At 57.1% G+C, this 23,036-nt stretch overlaps 2 protein-coding genes across 2 annotated transcripts; both read right to left on the bottom strand.

Moving 5' to 3' along the window:
* Window positions 1–362: 362 nt before the first annotated feature.
* On the bottom strand, window positions 363–12,453 carry ERN1 (endoplasmic reticulum to nucleus signaling 1). The gene is made up of 22 exons (XM_073560794.1): window positions 12,207–12,453; window positions 10,192–10,312; window positions 10,051–10,084; window positions 8,148–8,220; window positions 7,872–7,944; window positions 6,409–6,531; window positions 6,232–6,333; window positions 5,906–6,167; window positions 5,672–5,750; window positions 5,371–5,536; window positions 5,172–5,290; window positions 4,907–5,101; window positions 3,976–4,225; window positions 3,822–3,909; window positions 3,557–3,746; window positions 3,075–3,174; window positions 2,208–2,407; window positions 1,930–2,077; window positions 1,715–1,842; window positions 1,372–1,495; window positions 1,133–1,200; window positions 363–989 (listed from the first exon to the last, which is right to left on the bottom strand). Exons 1-22 carry the CDS (start codon window positions 12,318–12,320, stop codon window positions 774–776), a joined length of 2,973 nt encoding a protein of 990 aa, XP_073416895.1. The 5' UTR covers window positions 12,321–12,453; the 3' UTR covers window positions 363–773.
* A 3,165-nt stretch (window positions 12,454–15,618) lies between these two features.
* On the bottom strand, window positions 15,619–17,611 carry LOC141073542 (speriolin-like). Its single transcript, XM_073560809.1, has 3 exons — window positions 17,569–17,611; window positions 17,057–17,199; window positions 15,619–16,733 (listed from the first exon to the last, which is right to left on the bottom strand). Exons 1-3 carry the CDS (start codon window positions 17,588–17,590, stop codon window positions 16,404–16,406), a joined length of 495 nt encoding a protein of 164 aa, XP_073416910.1. The 5' UTR covers window positions 17,591–17,611; the 3' UTR covers window positions 15,619–16,403.
* Between the last annotated feature and the right edge of the window lie 5,425 nt (window positions 17,612–23,036).

Here is a 23,036-nt window from a genome sequence, read left to right as displayed (position 1 = left end):
TAGTGAGGTTGGATTAATTGGTAGTGATCTGCCACCTGATGAGGAGGATAACGATTGGATCTCTGGAGTATCAGACTGGATATAAGACAGCCGACACCCTATCCTGGTGCTGGTGATTCAGTCTGCTTCTCAGGTCTTGGACTTCAGCTCTGTTCCAGTCTTCTCAAGTTGTTTGTTTTTGCTATTGTTCACTAGGTTGACCGGATCTCATATGGGGGGGAAAAAATGTCAGAATCTTGTTCGTCTGGACCCCACAAAGCGATTCCCCTTTCCAGATATTGAGATAGCCAAAATTTGAGCTCGATCAAACGACGTTAACCCCACAGGTCCCGGCTGCAGCACCAGGTACAAGGGGCTCTGACTGACGAGAAACCACTTTTATTCCACATTAAGGGCAGACAGTTCTGCAATTATCACATTTTCCTTATAAAAAAGCATTAAAAAACCCCAAACCATCCTCTCCGAGCGCCCCCCCAACCCTGCGCTGAGCGCCCCCCACCATCCTCCACGCCAGTTTTATAAAATGTCTTCTGCACCAAATATAAAAGAACATAAATAAGTTAATGCTCCGATACTTCCTGTAGTAACAGCCACCTGCCAAGACAGGCGCAGACCCCGAATACTGAGCTCCATCCATAAATAAGAGTTTTCCCTTCAGGCCATAGTGCAATGTGGGATCACTGCGAGGCCTCAGCTCTGCTACATCCCCCACGGACTGTGCAGCAGAGCGGCCCTCCGGCCGTGTAAGGCACCGTGTGTGTGACAAGGGCGGCTCATGCCTCCGGCGGTGGCGCGATGCTGGTGACGGGCTCCCACAGCTCCTGGGCATAATAGGGCTGGAAGAGTCTCTCGCGGCTGCACAGCTGCATGGCCAGGTACGTGTGCAGCAGGAGTCCTGGGAACCGAGACGTGAAGTAACAGACAAACTCATCCGGGACGTTTCCCAGCGTCTCCTGCACGTCCGGCGGCAGCTCCCGGTAGTGGTGCTTCTGCAGAGAGGGAACCAAGCGTCAGAGGATGACAACTCCCATCATGTAAGACAGCAGATACTACAGACACAGTACTCCCCTCTCCTGAAATACTCTGTGCTGCCAGGATCTCTGCATGGTCTGTTTCTAATTTGGCATCTCACCTTATTTCTTAGCGCCCGCAGTAAATCTCTTATGGATCTTCCCTTATAACTGCGGAACTTCCTGAGATCTGTAACACAAAAGCAGCGCGGTAACGCACAGACGGAGACGGCAACCCGGCGGCCCCACCAGGCAGCCTGGCCCGGCGGCCCCACCAGGCAGCCTGGCCCGGCGGCCCCACCAGGCAGTCCAGCAGCAAGATGAGATTGCCCAGCCCAAATGCCCAGCCTAGCGGCCCGACCTGTCTGCAGTGGCACCGTGATATGTTCTCTCCAGTCCAACTTCACCACCTCCCGTCCTCCCTTCTCAAGACTCCTCACAACTACTCCGTCCAAAGCCTCTTTCTCTATCCGGTCACTGACGTCCTGCAGAAAAAAAGCACCAGTCACAAGACTGCCCAGGAGATTGGTGACAGCTGCTGCTGAGCCCAAACAGCGAGCGCAGCAGCAGCCGCCAAACAGCGAGCGCAGCAGCAGCCGCCAAACAGCGAGCGCAGCAGCAGCCGCCAAACAGCGAGCGCAGCAGCAGCCGCCAAACAGTGGGGTTCGGGGGTGCGCAGGGATTTTAGCATAACGGTTACAGACCTGGAAGAACTGAAGCTGTTTCTCCAGGCTCCAGAAGAAGGGGTGTTTGAGGACGGCAGGGGCGGACGGTCGTTTTTGCGGGTCCTTGTCGATCATCCGCTCGATCAGGTGATGTGCAACCAGGTCCTCTGTGGCAGGAGACAGGAGAGGTCAGAGCAGTGCAGAGCGGTGAGGGTGGAGGTAGCTGGCGCCTCCGCCACAGTCTGCGTGCTCACCGTGCTTCTCTAGGCTCAGGCAGTCCAGGCTGGACGCCCCAAGCAGGATATTGGCTTGCCTCTGCAGGGATTTGCCAAATGGGTGTCTCCCCTCTGAGACCACGTAATAGAAGACGCAGCCGGCAGAGAAGATGTCCACAGTGTAAGTCTGCAAGACAAGGCAGTGAGTGGCGTCCCCTGCTGCTCCACCCATCAACTACCCGATGCCCCACCCTTCTTGCTGCCCCTACCCTCCCCAATGCACCGCCTGCACCCCATATCACAATGGCGGATCTTACAGGGTTCTCTTTAAAGTCTTCACATAACATCTCCGGGGCAATCCAGCCTTCTGTGCCGGGGACCCCGGAGCGCCGGCTGAAGCTGTGCCTGCCCACCGCCAGCTTCTTACACAGCCCAAAGTCTGAGATCATGGCCTTCACCCTCCCGAGAGCGCTTGGCATCGAGATCAGGATGTTGTGAGGCTTCAGGTCTCTGTGAACTGAGAAGACAACACTGCCACATAATGCCATCCCTTAATCCAGGCCCATTATGTAGGATGAGAGGGGGGGTTCTCTACAGTAAGAGCAGTCACAGCAGGAAGGAGAGGAGATCTCTACACTAAGAGCAGTCACAGTGGGAGGGAGAGGCGATCTCTACAGTAAGAGCAGTCACAGTGGGAAGGAGAGGCGTTCTCTACAGTAAGAGCAGTCACAGTGGGAAGGAGAGGCGTTCTCTACAGTAAGAGCAGTCAAAGTGAGAAGGAGGAAATCTCTACACTAAGAGCAGTCAGAGGGAGGGAGAAGCATTCTCTATAGTAAGAGCAGTCACAGTGGGAAGGAGAGATCTCTACAGTAAGAGCAGTCACAGCAGGAGGGAGAGGGCGTCTCTACATTAAGAACAGTTACAGCAGGAGGGAGAGGAGTTCTCTACAGTAAGAGCAGTCACAGTGGGAAGGAGAGGAGATCTCTACAGTAAGAGCAGTCACAGCAGGAGGGAGAGGGCATCTCTACATTAAGAACAGTTACAGCAGGAGGGAGAGGAGTTCTCTACAGTAAGAGCAGTCACAGGGGGAGGCAGTGAGGTATGACACAGGCTCCTGTCCATACGTCCCATTAGCGATAAGAGACTTTCTCAGAGCGGCCCCTCACCAGAATGATGCCTCTTACCGATGCTGAGAGAGTGCAAGTACGCCAGCCCCGACATGGTCTGCTCCAGGAGGCTGATGGGCTCTAGGCCGTGACGGTCAAAGTCCTTCTCCTCCACATACTGACAGACGAAAAGTGCAGAGTGAGACACCCAGGACCCCACCAACCGCACCCCGACCCATCACCCCTACCACTCACCTGCACCCTGACCGTCCATGCCCTGACCATTCACCACTACCGCCAACCCGCGCCCCAACCTCACTACCGCCAACCCATGCCCTGACCCCTCACCCTACTGCTCACACGTGCCCCTACCTTTCGTCTATGCCCTGACCATTCACCCCTACAGCCAACCTGCGTCCCGACCCCTCATGCTCATCTGCGCCCCGACCCCTCACCCCATGCCCTGACCTCACCCCTACCGCCAGCCCATGCCCCGACCCCTCACCTGTGCCCCCTCACCCCTTGCCCACACCCTCCATGACCCGACCCCCCGCCCGCACCTCTTGCAGGGTGGCCATGCACAGCTCGATGGCGATGTACTGGAACTGCCGGTCCCGCTCGGTGCAGAAGTAGCGGATGACGTTCGGATTCTCATCGGATTCTCTCAGGAGCTGAACCTCTCGATCCGCAAAGCTGAAACATTCAGGCAAAATCCTCTTCACTGCGACATCTCTGTTATCGAAGCGCCCCCTGCAGGGAGGAAGACGACCACGTGAAGAGCTGTGCACCACGGAGGCTCATCCTCCACCTGTGACTGCCGCTTACCGGTACACTATTGTGCCCTCTGCGCCGTGACCCAGGACGTCCCGGGGGCTGAAGGAGATCTTCCCCACCGTCACCCTTGCCTCCTCATCTGCAGAGAAGCTGCGGTCAGCGACTACCAGCGACAATCAGAGCGGGGGAGTAATCCCGCCATTACCTGCATCTTCCTGCTCGGTGGAGATCACGCTGCCGACCTCGGACGTGGAGAGATTGGAGAGCAGCGAGAGGTTGGAGGCTCGGGGAGACACGTTGGGGGTGCTGTTAGTGGAGCTCTCCCCCTGCAGGTCGTCGCAATCTGCTGAGACGTCGGCCGGGGGCTGGAAGGTGCTGCGCTGCATCTGCAGAATCTTCTCCTCCAGCTGCTTCTGGAACTGCTGGTGCTGGAGCTGCTGCTGCTGGTGCACGCTCTGGAGACGAGGGTAGCGGGAATTGTGACATGGGGGAGCGAGCTGCCGGGGAGGGGGCGGGAGTGCGAGGCGCTGGAGAGGGGACAGGAGAGCGAGCCATTGGCGGCAGGGAGAGGAGAGGGGAGCAAGCTACTGGCGGCAGGGAGAGGAGAGCAAGCCGCCAGGGAGGGGACAGGAGAGCGAGCCACTGGCGGCAGGGAGAGGAGTGCAAGCGAGTCACTGGCGGCAGGGAGAGGAGAGCAAGCGAGCCACTGGCGGCAGGGAGAGGAGAGCAAGCGAGCCACTGGCGGCAGGGAGAGGAGAGCAAGCGAGCCACTGGCGGCAGGGAGAGGAGAGCAAGCCGCTAGGGAGGGGACAGGAGAGCGAGCCACTGGCGGCAGGGAGAGGAGAGCGAGCCACTGGCGGCAGGGAGAGGAGAGCGAGCCACTGGCGGCAGGGAGAGGAGAGCGAGCCACTGGCGGCAGGGAGAGGAGAGCGAGCCACTGGCGGCAGGGAGAGGAGAGCGAGCCACTGGCGGCAGGGAGAGGAGAGCGAGCCACTGGCGGCAGGGAGAGGAGAGCGAGCCACTGGCGGCAGGGAGAGGAGAGCGAGCCACTGGCGGCAGGGAGAGGAGAGCGAGCCACTGGCAGCAGCCGACAACCCCGCAGGGGAATGAGTCGGCAGGAGACCCACGGGATTTACCTTGGGGTAGGTGATGATGAAGGCCAACCATCCCGCCAGAAGGAAGGTGCTGAGGATGATGGTGGCCAGGTCCTTCAGCATGGAGTCCACTGGCGCCTCAGGTTTGAGCAGGAACGGCTGGGAGACATCGGATAAGTCCTTAGTGAAGGCCGGCGGCAGCTCTGTGGTCGGCCCCTCTGCTGTCCTCACCACTTCCTGCAGGGAGTGAGATGCAAGTGTTTATACAGCAGCGACACCTTCAGGCCGCTCACACAGGGATACGCACCTCTGGGAACCGCCTCTGCTCTGCTCCGCCCTCGATGACGTTTTTCTCACCCCGCGGCAGGGTGGTGGGGAAGGTGTCCAGGATCGTGGTGGGCGCAAACTGTGGGATCTCGTGGTGACCTATGGAAAGATCCGGACATCATAGATCCAGAGGAGGTCGGGGGCACTGTGGGGGGCTCCACGGGGGGAGGGGCACATACCTATCAGCAGCCATTGAGTCCTCCAGTAATCCAGCTGCTCCTTCCCCTTTAAGCCGGACGGGATCTTCAGATCTGTGCTGGGTGTGACCTCGCACTCCCCACTCTGCTCAATTGTCACCCCGTCCGTCCTGGGGCCATCCAGCAGCGGCATCGCCTTCCCTCGCGGCTGCAAGCAGAACAGATGCTGTGAGTATGGCGAAGGAGAGCACCAGCAGTGTGGATGCACTGGAAACCATCAGCATGCAGCAGTCACTGACCAGTGCATGTCATGGCCGCCCCTGACAGCAGGACGCAGACTCACCATGACCGCGACGCCCTCGTGCACCAGAGAGGAGGAGGCGTAGAGGCTGGCAGAGTATTTCCCCACATACAGTGTCGGCCTGGAGACAAGAACATCAGTGAACCTCCGAGGGTCTGTGCGGGTCATGACGGGGGTCAGACAGGTCAGTGCACAGCACAGGCCTGACAGGTGGCGGCAGCGTGACCCACATGAACGCCCCTGAACACCCCGGACGGCGCCATCTCACACACTCACGTCAGTTTGCTCTTGGTCGGCGTCTCTTTGGGGAAGGGATACTTCCACTTGGTGATGCGGCCAACCTCCCCGGACATGAAGGTGAGGTAGCGCAGCGTCTCCACCCCGACGTTCGTGTGCAGCACCTTCCTCAGGCCATCTCTCTGCCACATATACAGTGCCACCACTGGACAGCCGTAGTTCTGAATCCACAGGACGTCCCCAGAGTCGCCGTCCACCGTCACCACCAGACCGTCCCCATTGGACACGAAGTGCGACATTTCTGGGAGGACAGGTTAGGTAAGAAGGCAGGACTACAACCCCCAGCCTCCCTCCCGACCACTCACTGTAGTCCGTGCCCTCGTCCGGCAGGGTGGCCGCGTAGTCGTAGTAGGTGGCGTTCCAGCGCAGCTGCTTGTTCTTGGTGTCGTACATGGTGATCGTGTATTCTGCAAGACAAGAGGCCTTGTCATGTGACTGTCCCCAGGCGAGGGACCGAGCAGACCACCAGAGAGGAGACGCACCGGTCCGGCCAAGGTACAGCAGAGACGAGGAGGGGCACAGGCTCTCTGCAAAGGACGAGGTCAACGTCTGCTGCTTATCCCCCGTCACCAGGTCCACGACGAGCCAGACGTCCTGCTTCTTCCCTGCAGAGGAGTGCAGGGGTCAAGAGCGAGCAGCCAGCAACAAGGCAGCAGCGACAGACCCCCCCCTGGCCCGACGACAGACCCCGGGCTTAAGACCCGCCAACAGACCCCCAACGACAGATCCCCAGCGCAAGGCCTCACCCCCCCATCACCAGGTCCACGATAAGCCAGACATCCTGCTTCTTCCCTGCAGAGAGGGAGCGCAGGGGTCAGAAGCGAGCAGCCAGTGGCAAGGCAGTAGCGACAGACCCCCTTGGCCCAACGAAAGACCTTGGGCTTAAGGTCCCCCCAACAGACCCCCGACCCAACGAGAGATCCCCGGCACAAGGCCCCAACCCATCACCAGGTCCACGATAAGCCAGACGTCCTGCTTCTTCCCTGCAGAGGAGCGTAGGGGTCAGGAGCGAGCAGCCAGCGGCAAGGCAGAAGCGACAAACCCCCCAACCCAAGGCCCCCCCCAAGAGACACCCCGACTCAACGACAGACCCCCGATGCAAGGCCCCACGAGAAGCCCTAGACGTCCTGCTTCTTCTCCGCGGAGAGTTAGGGCAGGGGTCAGGAACAAGCAGCCAGGGGCAAGGCAGCAGCCACAGACCCCCCCAGCCCAAGACCCCCCAACAGACCCCTGACCCAACGACAGACCAACAGCCCAAGGCCCCCCGACACAACAATACACCCCGGCGCAAGGCCCCCCAACAGACCCCTGGCCCAATGACAGAACCCTGGCCCAAAGCCCCCCGTCACCAAGTCCACGACGAGCCAGATGTTCTGCTTCTTCCGTGTGGAGAACGAGCACAGGGGTCAAGAGCTAGCAGCCAGGGGCAAGGCAACAGCATAAGACCCCTCGGCCAAACAACAGACCCCCGGCGCAAGGCCCTACCCCCCCGTCACCAAATCCACGACGAGCAGGACGTCCTGCTTCTTCCCCGCGGACAGTTAGCGCAGGGGTCAGGAGCGAGCAGCCAGCTGCAAGGCAGTAGCGACAGACCCCGACCCAAGGCCCTCAACAGACCACCGGCCCAACAATAGACCCCCGACCCAAGGCCCCACCCTGCAGGACCACGACGAGCCAGACGTCCTGCTTCTTCCCTGCAGAGAGCGAGCAGCCAGGGGCAAGGCAGCAGCGACAGACCCCGACCCAACGACAGACCCCCAACTCAAGGCCCCACCCCCACGATGAGCCAGACGACTTGCTTCTTCACTGTGGAGCAGACAGCCAGCACAGACAGACCCCCGGCCCAAAGGGCCCCCAGGCTCAGCGGCCACTGGCAATACAGCACTAACAGACCCAGCGGCCCCCCCATGCATATAAAAGCAGCCCCCGGACATCTCCGACTCACCCATATACAAGATACCGTCGGAGCTGCGACACGGCGACGCTGCCACCAACTCCGGGATGGTGAACGGGAGCTTCTGTAATACAGGATGGCGGATCAGAGAGGTGCTGCCCACAGCTGCAGTGTCGTCACAATGTTCCCACATAACACACAGGGACGAGCTCCGTGACAGCAGCGCCCCCTGTGGCCACAGGATGAGCCACAAATATCATTCCTCTGAGCATGAAAGGGTTACTAACTCATTTACATGCAGGCTCCTCCCCCCGCGCCGAGACTTACTGTCAGTCCCTCGCCGTGCGTACTGCCCAGTGTGTACAGGCTGCCGTCATTGGGATCAGGCAGGAAGGCCGGCCTGCAGAGAGAAGAGGGGAGACTCTGGAATAGAGGCCATTAGAACTACACTCTATCATCTAGGCACCGTGGGGGCCGGACTCCTGCCCCTCACTGACAACGCAGCGACGCGGGGGCCGGACTCCTGCCCCCTCACCGACAACGTAGCGACGCGGGGGCCGGACTCCTGCCCCCTCACCGACAACGTAGCGACGCGGGGGCCGGACTCCTGCCCCCTCACCGACAACGTAGCGACGCGGGGGCCGGACTCCTGCCCCCTCACCGACAACGTAGCGACGCGGGGGCCGGACTCCTGCCCCCTCACCGACAACGTAGCGACGCGGGGGCCGGACTCCTGCCCCCTCACCGACAACGTAGCGACTCGGGGGCCGGACTCCGCTCTCTCAAAGACAATGCAGAGCGGCGGGGGCCAGCTTCCACGTTCCCTCACCGACAACGCAACGCGGGGGCCGCACTCCTGCCCCCTCAGCGGGGGCCGCACTCCTGCCCCCTCAGCGACGACGCAGCGACGCCGGGGCCGCACTCCTGCCCCCTCAGCGACAACGCAGCGACGCCGGGGCCGCACTCCTGCCCCCTCAGCGACAACGCAGCGACGCCGGGGCCGCACTCCTGCCCCCTCAGCGACAACGCAGCGACGCCGGGGCCGCACTCCTGCCCCCTCAGCGACAACGCAGCGACGCCGGGGCCGCACTCCTGCCCCCTCAGCGACAACGCAGCGACGCCGGGGCCGCACTCCTGCCCCCTCAGCGACAACGCAGCGACGCCGGGGCCGCACTCCTGCCCCCTCAGCGACAACGCAGCGACGCCGGGGCCGCACTCCTGCCCCCTCAGCGACAACGCAGCGACGCCGGGGCCGCACTCCTGCCCCCTCAGCGACAACGCAGCGACGCCGGGGCCGCACTCCTGCCCCCTCAGCGACAACGCAGCGACGCCGGGGCCGCACTCCTGCCCCCTCAGCGACAACGCAGCGACGCCGGGGCCGCACTCCTGCCCCCTCAGCGACAACGCAGCGACGCCGGGGCCGCACTCCTGCCCCCTCAGCGACAACGCAGCGACGCCGGGGCCGCACTCCTGCCCCCTCAGCGACAACGCAGCGACGCCGGGGCCGCACTCCTGCCCCCTCAGCGACAACGCAGCGACGCCGGGGCCGCACTCCTGCCCCCTCAGCGACAACGCAGCGACGCCGGGGCCGCACTCCTGCCCCCTCAGCGACAACGCAGCGACGCCGGGGCCGCACTCCTGCCCCCTCAGCGACAACGCAGCGACGCCGGGGCCGCACTCCTGCCCCCTCAGCGACAACGCAGCGACGCCGGGGCCGCACTCCTGCCCCCTCAGCGACAACGCAGCGACGCCGGGGCCGCACTCCTGCCCCCTCAGCGACAACGCAGCGACGCCGGGGCCGCACTCCTGCCCCCTCAGCGACAACGCAGCGACGCCGGGGCCGCACTCCTGCCCCCTCAGCGACAACGCAGCGACGCCGGGGCCGCACTCCTGCCCCCTCAGCGACAACGCAGCGACGCGGGGGCCGGACTCCTGCTCCCTCAGCGACAACGCAGCGACGCGGGGGCCGGACTCCTGCTCCCTCAGCGACAACGCAGCGACGCGGGGGCCGGACTCCTGCTCCCTTAGCGACAACGCAGCGACGCGGGGGCCGGACTCCTGCTCCCTTAGCGACAACGCAGCGACGCGGGGGTCGGACTCCGACAACGCAGCGACTCGGGGGCCAGACTCCGCTCTCTCAAAGACAACGCAGCGCGGCGGGGGCCAGCTTCCACGTTCCCTCACTGACAACGCAGCGCGGCGGGGGCCGGACTCACGGCGCAGCACTTACTCTTCCACGTGGGTCGGGACCTGGAGCACGGGATCTGCAGAGAGAACAGCACATGTCAGAGCTGCTGCACCGCATCCTGATAAACCCATCACACCCTGAGCCCTCGCTGGCGATCCGCGGGGGATGTGCGGCTGCAGTCACCTTCTTTTAGTGTCCATGTGATGGCGCCGGTCCTCTTACTGACAGCGTGGAGACTCCCGTCCAGGGTGGATACAAAGAGCAGGGACTCAGGCAGCGACACGCCGCTCCCTTCACCGCCGCCCTGGGGAAGAGACCAGAAAACACAAATCACAAGGGGTCACCCCATCATCTCCAGGGTGCAGGCTCCGATACTGGGGGAAGGGTGTCGGAGCCCAAGGTGTACGGCAGCTCAGGATGGGGGGCGTCAGGGTGTGGGGGGGCAGGGATCTCAGAGCTCGGGGTGTGGGGGCTGTTAGGGGTCTCGGGGTGTGGGGGCCGTCGAGGGTCTCGGAGCTCGGGGTGTGGGGGCCGTCGAGGGTCTCGGAGCTCGGGGTGTGGGGGCCGTCGGGAGTCTCGGAGCTCGGGGTGTGGGGGCCGTCGGGGGTCTCGGGGTGTGGGGGCTGTCGGGGGTCTCGAGGTGTGGGGGCTGTCGGGGGTCTCGGGGTGTGGGGGCTGTCGGGGGTCTCGGGGTGTGGGGGCTGTCGGGGGTCTCGGGGTGTGGGGGCTGTCGGGGGTCTCGGAGCTCGGGGTGTGGGGGCTGTCGGGGGTCTCGGAGCTCGGGGTGTGGGGGCTGTCGGGGGTCTCGGAGCTCGGGGTGTAGGGGCTGTCGGGGGTCTCGGGGGCTGTCCGGGGTCTCGGGATGTGGGGGCTGTCGGGGGTCTCGGGGTGTGGGGGCTGTCGGGGGTCTCGGGGTGTGGGGGCTGTCGGGGGTCTCGGGGTGTGGGGGCTGTCGGGGGTCTCGGAGCTTGGGGTGTGGGGGCTGTCGGGGGTCTCGGAGCTCGGGGTGTGGGGGCTGTCGGGGGTCTCGGGGTGTGGGGGCTGTCGGGGGTCTCGGAGCTCGGGGTGTGGGGGCTGTCGGGGGTCTCGGAGCTCGGGGTGTGGGGGCTGTCGGGGGTCTCAGAGCGCGGGGTGTGGGGGCTGTCGGGGGTCTCAGAGCGCGGGGTGTGGGGGCTGTCGGGGGTCTCGGAGCGCGGGGTGTGGGGGCTGTCCGGGGTCTCGGAGCGCGGGGTGTGGGGGCTGTCCGGGGTCTCGGGGTGTGGGGGCTGTCCGGGGTCTCGGAGCTCGGGGTGTGGGGGCTGTCGGGGGTCTCGGAGCTCGGGGTGTGGGGGCTGTCGGGGGTCTCGGGGTGTGGGGGCTGTCGGGGGTCTCGGAGCTCGGGGTGTGGGGGCTGTCCGGGGTCTCGGAGCTCGGGGTGTGGGGGCTGTCCGGGGTCTCGGAGCTCGGGGTGTGGGGGCTGTCCGGGGTCTCGGAGCTCGGGGTGTGGGGGCTGTCGGGGGTCTCGGAGCTCGGGGTGTGGGGGCTGTCGGGGGTCTCGGAGCTCGGGGTGTGGGGGCTGTCGGGGGTCTCAGAGCGCGGGGTGTGGGGGCTGTCGGGGGTCTCGGAGCGCGGGGTGTGGGGGCTGTCCGGGGTCTCGGAGCTCGGGGTGTGGGGGCTGTCCGGGGTCTCGGGGTGTGGGGGCTGTCGGGGGTCTCGGGGTGTGGGGGCTGTCCGGGGTCTCGGGGTGTGGGGGCTGTCGGGGGTCTCGGAGCTCGGGGTGTGGGGGCTGTCGGGGGTCTCGGGGTGTGGGGGCTGTCCGGGGTCTCGGGGTGTGGGGGCTGTCGGGGGTCTCGGGGTGTGGGGGCTGTCCGGGGTCTCGGGGTGTGGGGGCTGTCCGGGGTCTCGGGGTGTGGGGGCTGTCGGGGGTCTCGGGGTGTGGGGGCTGTCCGGGGTCTCGGGGTGTGGGGGCTGTCGGGGGTCTCGGGGTGTGGGGGCTGTCCGGGGTCTCGGGGTGTGGGGGCTGTCGGGGGTCTCGGGGTGTGGGGGCTGTCCGGGGTCTCGGGGTGTGGGGGCTGTCCGGGGTCTCGGGGTGTGGGGGCTGTCGGGGGTCTCGGGGTGTGGGGGCTGTCCGGGGTCTCGGGGTGTGGGGGCTGTCGGGGGTCTCGGGGTGTGGGGGCTGTCCGGGGTCTCGGGGCAGCAGCTGTTACCTCCGCACTCACCATCTGGCTCAGCAGCAGCACCAGACACAGGAGGCCGCGACGTGTCCCGCCCATGGCGGCTGCTGCCCCCGGTGTGTGCCCGGGCAGTGGTTCCGGTCTCGGCCCCGGTCTCATCCTCAGCTCCGCTCTCCGCGCGGGTCCATCACCGACCAATGTGCCCGTAGCTGCTTCCTGTAGGCGGAGCCTAGCGCCACGCCCCGCCCTGACGTCACCGCCGTGAGAATCAACAACACATTGGGAGGAGAAAGGAGCCAATCAGATTCCTGCTGTCCTGTGATGGGCGGATGAAGGATGATAGCGATTAACTGATTGGCTGCAATAATCCACAGCGGCTCCTGATTGGTCACTGATGAGGGCGGCTCATGATTGGTCACTGACGAGAGGGGCTCCTGATTGGTCACTGAATTCTGTTCTGTGTTGATAATAATAAATGTTATTTCTATAGCGCCGACATATTCCGCAGCACTTTACATTTCAGAGGGGATTTGTACAGACAATAGACATTACAGCATAACAATAATCACATAGATCATAACAGATCCCAAGAGGAGTGAGGGCCCTGCTCACAAGCTTACAGTCTATGAGGAAAGAGGGAGACACGAAAGGTGGGTGGTAACAGTTGCCCTGATTGTATGGACCAGCCATAATGTTAAGTGTGTAACAGTACAGACACAGAGGGCTAATGGAGGCATAAAGCATGTGGGGACATGATGCGGGGAACCTGGTTATGGTAAAACTTTTGGCTGTGCCACACAGGGATAGATTAGGTTAATGTGTTGAGGCGATAGGCCAGTCTGAATAAATGCGTTTTCAGGGCACGCTTAAAATTGTGGGGACTGGGGACTAATCGTATTGACCTGGGAAGTGCATTCCAAAGAATTGGCGCAGCACGTGTAAAGTCTTGGAGACGGGAGTGGGAGGTTCTGACTATTGAGGATACTAATCTCAGGTCATCAGCAGAACGGAGGGCGCGGGTAGGGTGGTATACTGAAACAAGGGAGGAGATGTAGGGTGGTGCTGAGCCATGGAGGGCTTTGTGGGTGAGGGTAATAAGTTTATACTGAATTCTGGAGTGGATGGGTAGCCAGTGTAATGACTGGCACAAGGTAGAGGCATCGGTGTAACGATTGGTGAGGAATATGATCCTGGCTGCAGCATTCAAGACAGATTGGAGGGGGGAGAGTTTGGTAAGAGGGAGACCGATTAGAAGAGAGTTACAATAGTCGAGACGAGAATGAATAAGAGAAACAGTAAGAGTTTTTGCGGAGTCAAAAGTAAGAAAAGGTCGAATTCTAGAAATATTTTTGAGATGCAGATGACAAGAGTGAGCCAGTGATCGAATGTGGGGGGCAAAGGAAAGCTCGGAGTCAAGTATGTTTCAAAATAATAAAATATAGTGCAGCGAGGAGCCCAGATGTGAGAGCGCTGGGGGCCACAGTGATACCAGGGGCCACAGTGATCCCAGGGGCCGCACTGATACCGGGGGCCGCACTGACACTGATACCGGGGGTCACACTGATACCGACCAGGAGGCCACACTGATACCGACCAGGGGGCCGCACTGATACCGACCAGGAGGCCACACTGATACCGACCAGGGGGCCGCACTGATACCGACCAGGAGGCCACACTGATACCGACCAGGAGGCCGCACTGATACCGACCAGGAGGCCGCACTATACCGACCAGGGGGCCGAACTGATACCGACCAGGAGGCCGAACTGATACCGACCAGGGGGCCGCACTGATACCGACCAGGGGGCCGCACTGATACCGGGGGTCACACTGATACCGACCAGGAGGCCACACTGATACCGACCAGGGGGCCGCACTGATACCGACCAGGAGGCCACACTGATACCGACCAGGGGGCCGCACAGATACCGACCAGGAGGCCGCACTGATACCGACCAGGAGGCCGCACTATACCGACCAGGGGGCCGAACTGATACCGACCAGGAGGCCGAACTGATACCGACCAGGGGGCCGCACTGATACCGACCAGGGGGCCGCACTGATACCGACCAGGAGGCCGCACTGATACCGACCAGGAGGCCGCACTATACCGACCAGGGGGCCGAACTAATACCGACCAGGGGGCCGAACTGATACCGACCAGGGGGCCGCACTGATACCGACCAGGAGGCCGCACTGATACCGACCAGGGGGCCGCACTGATACCGACCAGGGGGCCGCACTGATACCGACCAGGAGGCCGCACTGATACCGACCAGGGGGCCGCACTGATACCGACCAGGGGGCCGCACTGATACCGACCAGGAGGCCGCACTGATACCGACCAGGAGGCCGCACTGATACCGACCAGGGGGCAGAACTGATACCGACCAGGGGGCCGAACTGATACCGACCAGGGGGCCGCACTGACACCGACCTGGAGGCCGCACTGATACCGACCAGGGGGCCGCACTGACACCGACCTGGAGGCCGCACTGATACCGACCAGGGGCCGAACTGATACCGACCAGGGGGCCGCACTGATACCGACCAGGAGGCCGCACTGATACCGACCAGGGGGCCGCACTGATACCGACCAGGGGGCCGCACTGATACCGACCAGGGGGCCGCACTGATACCGACCAGGGGGCCGCACTGATACCGACCAGGGGGCCGCACTGATACCGACCAGGGGGCCGCACTGATACCGACCAGGAGGCCGCACTGATACCGACCAGGGGGCAGAACTGATACCGACCAGGGGGCCGAACTGATACCGACCAGGGGGCCGCACTGACACCGACCTGGAGGCCGCACTGATACCGACCAGGGGGCCGCACTGACACCGACCTGGAGGCCGCACTGACACCGACCAGGGGCCGAACTGATACCGACCAGGGGGCCGCACTGATACCGACCAGGGGGCCGCACTGATACCGACCAGGGGGCCGCACTGATACCGACCAGGGGGCCGCACTGATACCGACCAGGGGGCTGCACTGATACCGACCAGGGGGCCGCACTGATACCGACCAGGGGGCCGCACTGATACCGACCAGGGGGCCGCACTGATACTGACCAGGGGGCCGCACTGATACCGACCAGGGAGCCGCACTGATACCGACCAGGGGCCCGCACTGATACCGACCAGGGGGCCGCACTGATACCGACCAGGGGGCCGCACTGATACCGACCAGGGGGCCGCACTGATACCGACCAGGGGGCCGCACTGATACCGACCAGGGGGCCGCACTGATACCGACCAGGGGGCCGCACTGATACTGACCAGGGGGCCGCACTGATACTGACCAGGGGGCCGCACTGATACTGACCAGGGGGCCGCACTGATACTGACCAGGGGCCCGCACTGATACCGACCAGGGGGCCGCACTGATACCGACCAGGGGGCCGCACTGATACCGACCAGGAGGTCGCACTGACACCGACCAGGGGGCCGCACTGATACCGACCAGGGGGCCGCACTGACACCGACCAGAAGGCCGAACTGATACCGACCAGAGGGCCGCACTGATACTGACCAGGGGGCCGCACTGATACTGACCAGGGGGCCGCACTGATACTGACCCTGGGGGCCGCACTGATACTGGCCAGGGGGCCGCACTGATACTGACCAGGGGGCCACACTGATACTGACCCTGGGGGCCACACCAAATCCAGGGGTGAAAAACTTGTGGCATCATTCCCAAGAAGACTCATGGCTGTACCAGCTCAAAAAGTGCGTCTACTCAATACTGAGCAAAGAGGCTGAATAATTTGCAAGCATTTCTACATTTCTGTATTTTTCAGTCAGTATGGGGTGCATAGTGTGCATTAATGAGAAAAAATGAACTTTTTTGAATTTACCAAATGGCTGCAATGAAACAAAGAGTGAAAAATGTAAAGGGGTCTGAAAACTTTCCGTACCCACTGTACATATCATTATTCTACATACCAAAGAGAGACAAAAACGCAGGATAAACGCAAGTGAGCTGAGGTGCGGGATTCATGTGGAGATTCAGCTGAACAGACACTGATGGTGGGAATGGATCCTGAGGAAGGACTGGATTTCGTGATCACATAGCCAAGTGGACAACAAAAGTAAAACAACTGAAATAAAGCCCTCGAGTCATTCACTGGAACCTTTAATGTGGAAGTCTGAGTCCTGACCAAAGACGGAATGTGAAGTTCACCGGATGGCAGATAGGAATGCCGACTTGTCATTTGGTCAGGGCAACCCCATAGTTAATGGATGAACAGCGGCGTTCCATCTTCTTTGGCCAAATGTGCCAGACATTCGAGGATGACCAGGACGTCCGTCACGCTGTCACATGGCATGTACTCCGATATCATGTTCCTCAGGTATTGTGGGTCATTAATGGAGGAAAATTCTTCATTTGCAATGGTTCCTTCCTTTATGATCCCAAAGTTGTTGACCTGGTGTTCTGTAAAGTGGCCGTGAACTTCGGGGATATAGCCCAACATCTGCAACTCTTCCATGATGTGATGGTAGCACAGGAGCAAATCAGATCTTAATTTTTCATTGACTTTGCTGGTCTGTGGATTTGTGGTCACCTGCAATCATTAAATATATTCTAAAAATCCACATTTACGATCCTCTTGGTTATGAGACTAAACTTGGCCATCTTTGGACACTACTAATCTGAGCTGTCTCGTGTCAGGCATTCAGGTATCAAATTTGAGGCCATTGAGGCCACTGACATTTTCATAAATTCCTGGACAAACCCAAGAAATCCATTTTATTTGAAGACCAGAGACATCTAATGACAATGCAGTGTGTCTACAACTCTCTCCAAGCTGACTACAACTCAAAAACTGGCCAAGCTCCTCTAAGTTTTATCACTTTTACAATCACAATGGCGTTTTATCTTCCCTACCTGTAAGATCTTTTCTTCTATATCACACACGCAGTATCCGTACAATCGTTGTTGTTCCAGGAAGATGGCGCTCAGTATCCGGCGGTCCAGCTGGAACGCCATCTCGCCAACAATGCGCTGATACTTCTTTACCTTTTCAGGATCTGCCAAAGTTCAATATTACAATCACAGATGTAAAAAATAAGTGAATTAAGGGTAATCTGATCTGGCACCAAGTGCTCTTCTGATTTTTGGGGCGCTGGTGGATAACTTGAGGGGAGGAAATAATAATCTATAGGAGGTCACTGACCATAATGGAGAAAATATTTCTGGCCCATCGCAGACACTGCGATCTACGCAACCATGGTGCCTTCTGTCACCACTGGACTTCTCAGCACCCTGAGAACGTTGCCTCTTGAAGACCAACTGTTCTTGGCCAATTATATACATATAAGGAGGTGGAGATATGGTAGAAGACTACCTAGAGATGTTCATACAGATGGATCACGACAGAGTGTAGCAATACCACTCACCTAAACAAGGGTAGGCGTCCATCTTCGGTTTTCTTACGTTGCTGACTGGAATAATCATATAAAAATGGAATAGGTTTAGATGTTCACATTCCAGGTTTTTACACATCAATCCCTAAATCTTGCACACAAAAAATGAGTGCAACATTCTCAACTGGCCTCAAAAGACGATTTGCTCACTTGGTTCCTCGTGTATACTATTATTATTATTATTATTTATTATTATAGCGCCATTTATTCCATGGTGCTTTACATGTGAGGAGGGGTGTACATAATACATACAAGTACAGTAATCTTAAACAATACAAGTCACAACTGGTCCAGGAGGAGATAGGACCCTGCCCGCGAGGGCTCACAATCTACAACGGGATGGGTGAGGATACAGTGGGCGAGGGTAGAGCTGGTCGTGCAGCGGTTTGGTGGATCGGTGGTTACTGCAGGTTGTAGGCTTGTCGGAAGAGGTCGGTCTTCAGGTTCTTTTTGAAGGTTTCCATGGTAGGCGAGAGTCTGATATGTTGTGGTAGAGAGTTCCAGAGTAGGGGGGAAGCGTGAGAGAAATCTTGTATGCGATTGTGGGAAGAGGAGATAAGAGGGGAGTAGAGAAGGAGATCTTGTGAGGATCGGAGATTTCGTGCAGGTAAGTACCGGGAGACTAGGTCACAGATGTAGGGAGGACTCAGGTTGTGGATGGCTTTGTATGCCATGGTTAGGGTTTTGAACTGGAGTCTTTGGGTAATTGGGAGCCAGTGCAGGGATTGACAGAGGGGAAAGGCCAGGGAATAGCGGGGGAGACAGGTGGATTAGTCGGGCAGCAGAGTTTAGAATAACTTGGAGTGGTGCGAGAGTGTTAGAGGGGAGGCCACAGAGCAGGAGGTTGCAGTAGTCAAGGTGGGAGAGGATGAGAGCATGGACTAGGGTTTTATATAGTGTATACTACTATATCTACAATTTACTCTATGATTAGCTACCACCTATAGGTTCCTCCGCCACGAAATAAGACTCTATTGGTGGTAGATATAAGGTGGGCGCAATGTTACAGTTACTTAGGCATAAACCCTGACTTTGTAAGATCTACCCGAGGTTCCATATGAAAGTCTACATTATGAAGCCTATAGCTTGTTTTTTTCTCCATGACTTTCTGATCGCTGCCTCCCAACAATGTAAGAAAGGTTACTAGTACCAAACCAAATGCAAAATACAGTTGTAAAAAAAATAAAATTTACATTCCAATTCTTCTGGGTGTGTCTTGTCACTTTTGTCTAGAATATGCGAAAGAGAAAAAAAAGTGTCATATCACCAGTAGAAAGCACAAATTTGATTTTAAATGTTTCCCTTAAAATTTTAAAAGTTAGGTCAACAATCCATAGTCTAGGTATTATTAGCCAAAATTATAGCCATCACTTTACGAAACGTCTAATATGAGCTTGATTTGGGGAACATCCGCTTTGTGTGAATCCAGTCTTACCCTTGTGGTGGTCCTTATTTTGTCCTGGATGGGTCATGGCTTGAGCTGTTTTAGTACGGTCATCTAAAGACTTTCTAAGCTCCTCATTCTCCTGCATAAGTCCCACGAGTTTGCGTAGTTCATAATTCTCGGATATTAGTCAAGAAAACTCTGCGTTTATGGCTTCTTTATTGTTTGGTGTAATGTCCATGGTGTAGTTTGGAAGAAGCTCCTGATGAGATCTGAACAGGTTCTTCTTTAGCAGGCTAGTGTCTGTCATTGTTGGAACACACGTGACCCAAACATTCTAATCTCTGTGATGTCATCGGCATTTACCTTGCACAAACCTGATGTGCGTCATAAGACACGCCCATCGGCGACCCTGTCACATGATCGTGAGGCGCCACAGGGCTGTCATGACAGCTGGGGGGTCTGCAGAAGAGAACCTCTTATGAACGCTGGCTGAAGCCCTGCTACGTCGGTGTCCCCGCATGGACGGAGGAGAGGAACCATGTGGAGGTGCTGGCCACAGATGTAACAGATATTCAGTAAATTGAAATTGAAAATTACTTTTGTCAGTTTCACATTATTTCAGGACCATGGTGGGTTTTTCTTACTTTACCAGAAGAGTACTGTGATGAACAAAGCAGGATTTAGTGCTTCAATGTTGAATAGCAATAGTATGATAATGAGATAAGGCCCAAAACAGAACTTCAAAGCTTAAGTAGGAGCCACGTCAGCATGGGGCGGGAAGGTGCCTGGGGGCCTCAATTAGAATATACCTGTCAGCTAGACACAGAAATACACATCCATTGTCTCTCCCAGCCGCTCCGACTCCATCCTAGGATCATGGATTATGAGCGCATCTTTCGAGTTATGGACTCATGAAAAATATCCGAGTGACCCTGAGGAAATCGCGCATCTGGCAGTGCGACTCCTGAGTCGGTGAGAGCTCTGGGACATGAGATATAGAGATTGGCCCTCCACAGCGACCCAATGGGGCCATGTTTGCTCTCTCCACACGACAGGCAAAACAAACCGCATTCCCTGGTACCTCTCATGTCCTGATCCGATCACGCTGTTGAAAGTTACTCCCTTTCCTAGATATTGGGAATAAGTTCTGAAGGGAGCTAAAGGGTGGAGATTATTAGCCCACCCTCTGACACAGGGGGAGGGGTCCAGCATGCTTAAGAACAGCAGCACATGGCAGAGACACTCTCTCTCACACAGAAGAACCAGACGATGATGATCTAAGAAGGAACTGGGGACAGATCTGCCAAGGGGAGCAGCGGCTCACGCTTTGGGGTCTGTCCGGCAACTAAGATTCTTGTACCTGTGGACTACAGAGCTCCCGGCAACCACATGCAACCTACAATCTGATAAATTGACCTCCAGCTTAATATCTCTAAGTCTTGTACCATTATTGTTATATTTTACTCTGACTGCAAATCCACTGTAATTCCATTGTATAGCTTACTGTATAATTCTGTAATTATCTAGTGCGCCCTTAAGGCAATTAAACCATAAAATTAATCTTGGGCTGATGCTTTTACTCTGATTACGAATCTTAGAATACCCAGCGGGTAACAGGACATCCTCCCCGGTGGCCATTTGCTCTAGGTGCAGTTCCCTTACTGACCTGAGAGACAAAGGAGGCGCCGGAGAGCTGTGCCTGTGTAGTTACGTCACATTGGTGACATTGGAGGAACGGGTCCTGTTCCTCCACAAGTACCAACAATGTTGCCCATGTGTGCAAAACTGTTCTTGCTTGATTGGTTTATTGCAAACAGAAGGAGCTTTGTAAAGTTTGCTAATAAAATGAATTTTCAATGGAGATTAAATAATGTTAATTGCAACTGTACAATCCAGGCAAACATATACTGTACATGCATACAACACATACCTGAATATATAGGCATCTACTACATATGTCACGTCCCCCTGGAAGACCGGGAGTCTTTTTAGAGATGGTGTCATTTGTGTCCCATATTAAATGGATTTAGTCTACTCTGGTGCTGGAGAGGGTAACAACTCTTTCTATGCTGGTCAGAAATATGCGGCTCCATTTCAGCTGATTCTGATCATTCCCTCTTCCTATAGAAACTGGCCAGACCTTCTTGTTCCTGCCAGTGAAAGATTTGTCTTCCTGTGCTGTGTGCTAATGCTGAGAGGTTAGAATAGAGTTGCGGTAGTAGTGATCTGTGATTTGCTGTAGTATGTGTGTTCCTCTCCTGGTCTCTGTTCCCATTTAGTTTATTCCTTCCTGTCCCTATACTCCTCCCTATTGTTAGTCAGTTCTTTTGTATGACAGGGGTTTTCTGTTATCTCTGTTTTGTCTTTGTGTCTTGTTTACCTTCCATTTCTGTCCCATGCCTCATTGGGTGGTAGAGAGTACAAATCAGGGTTTAACAGGGGCATATTAACGTTGGAGACTCCGGCCTCTCTACCTTCAAGAGTACCCCGGAACAGGGATAGTTGGGGTTCCAGGGACAGATTGAGGCCCCCCTTCCATTCTGAAGATTGTGACAGTGTGACAGCAGATTAAGAATACCCTTTTATGGAGGATAGCTGAGTGTTCAGCATACAGTGAAATGGAATCTAGAAGTCATAGAATAGCACCGCCACCGACCAGATGGGATGTGCACAAGGCAAGACTCACTGTTATTCCCACTAAGTACTGCACTGTGTCTGCAACCACCTCTCCCCCCTCTGTCTCAAAATTAATACTGGGACTACACAGTGACTTTTGCCGCATTACAGGTCATGCATTCATAGACAGCTCTATGCCGCTACTACATCGCAGCACAATGCAGGTAAATGGGGGTCCATAATACCCCAAAGGCACTGTGATGGTGACAAGCAAGTCTCAAAAAATCAAACTCTTTCCAGCTTTTGGTAACTTGCCTGTCTTGGTACTTCAAGGGTTGATTCAAGTGAGACCCCATTAACTTGTGTCAAGAGAACGCAACCGGGGAGGGGCGTCACACAGATCCCACCACTGTTACCACTTTGCAACAGATAACACCAGAGAGATCACTCAGATCTCAGCGCTGCCAACAGTTTATCAGGGAAATGAAACTTTGCTGCCTCCAATCATCAGCACAATTGCGCAATTGAGTGACGAGTGATGGATGAGATCCCGGCTGCTTCCACTACTAGGTTGGTTTTATATATATATATATATATATATATATATATATATATATATATATATATATATATACACAGTATATAACCCACTACGGTCACTGCCAATTCCACAATAACAAAAGAACTACTAGCTTCCACCACCAATCGTTTATACGGACCGATTGGACACCCCTTATAGGAAGCGTATGCTTCAGGGGTGCAGTTTACAGAGCAAAAGGAACAGAGCTATTACATTTCATATATTTAATTCAGAAAGGTAGGCAGTGTTTGTTATAAAATGTGAACAAAACAATACAATATGTATAATTACATAATATAAAAAGGAATAATGAAAAAAGAATTACTAAACCTGATGTGTCAGAAATGGCTTAGAGGTTAGCGGAGGGAAGCACTCCGATTGGGAAAATGGGCGACCCTCACAGCGAACTTACTTCCAGAATGAACTCCATCCCAAATACCCCTTTTAATTAGCTCCACGTTATGCCTACATACCTCCCCTTGATGAGCTCATGCCCCCTGCTTGTGGGATGTGCTCAGCCCTTCAGAATTTTATGAGATTCCCAACTTACAGGATATCTTTGCCCCTTGTTGGCCCAGGTGGTAGATATCGTCGTGTTTCCTATCGCGATTTTACCTTCCCATGGAGATTAAATATGACACAGATAGCACCATACATTGGATCATTATTGAGTTGGAGGGGTTCTAATGATCCTACAGTGATGTGCGTAAATGTGTTTTTTCTCCCTTCATTACATAGCCAAAATTCTATATTCCCATAAATATCAGATCTATGCAAATCCCCAATATTCATATCTGGTCATCATAGACAAAAACTCTAAGAAGCTTCTTTGAACAAAGGAAACTTATGCCTCTGTGT

This window comes from Dendrobates tinctorius, unplaced genomic scaffold, assembly GCF_039654945.1.
Source record: "Dendrobates tinctorius isolate UK_male_01 unplaced genomic scaffold, ASM3965494v1 ptg000305l, whole genome shotgun sequence".
In the NCBI taxonomy this organism is placed as follows: Eukaryota; Metazoa; Chordata; class Amphibia; order Anura; family Dendrobatidae; genus Dendrobates; species Dendrobates tinctorius.
The sequence above is the reverse complement of the archived record's forward strand: the minus strand, read 5'-3'. Positions and strand labels throughout refer to the sequence as shown.

What these genes read in the sequence shown, in the direction of transcription:
- ERN1 (XM_073560794.1), bottom strand. Translation starts at nt 12,320, where the DNA reads ATGAGACCGGGGCCGAGACCGGAACCACTGCCCGGGCACACACCGGGG. An exon ending in GACTCAATGGCTGCTGATAG is followed by an intron (nt 5,291 to 5,370) that starts GTATGTGCCCCT and finishes ATCTTTCCATAG; the next exon opens with GTCACCACGAGATCCCACAG. An exon ending in CACCGAGCAGGAAGATGCAG is followed by an intron (nt 3,910 to 3,975) that starts GTAATGGCGGGA and finishes GCTTCTCTGCAG; the next exon opens with ATGAGGAGGCAAGGGTGACG.
- LOC141073542 (XM_073560809.1), bottom strand. Translation starts at nt 17,590, where the DNA reads ATGGACGCCTACCCTTGTTTAG. An exon ending in GGACGCCTACCCTTGTTTAG is followed by an intron (nt 17,200 to 17,568) that starts GTGAGTGGTATT and finishes GAACTTTGGCAG; the next exon opens with ATCCTGAAAAGGTAAAGAAG. An exon ending in TAGAAGAAAAGATCTTACAG is followed by an intron (nt 16,734 to 17,056) that starts GTAGGGAAGATA and finishes TAATGATTGCAG; the next exon opens with GTGACCACAAATCCACAGAC.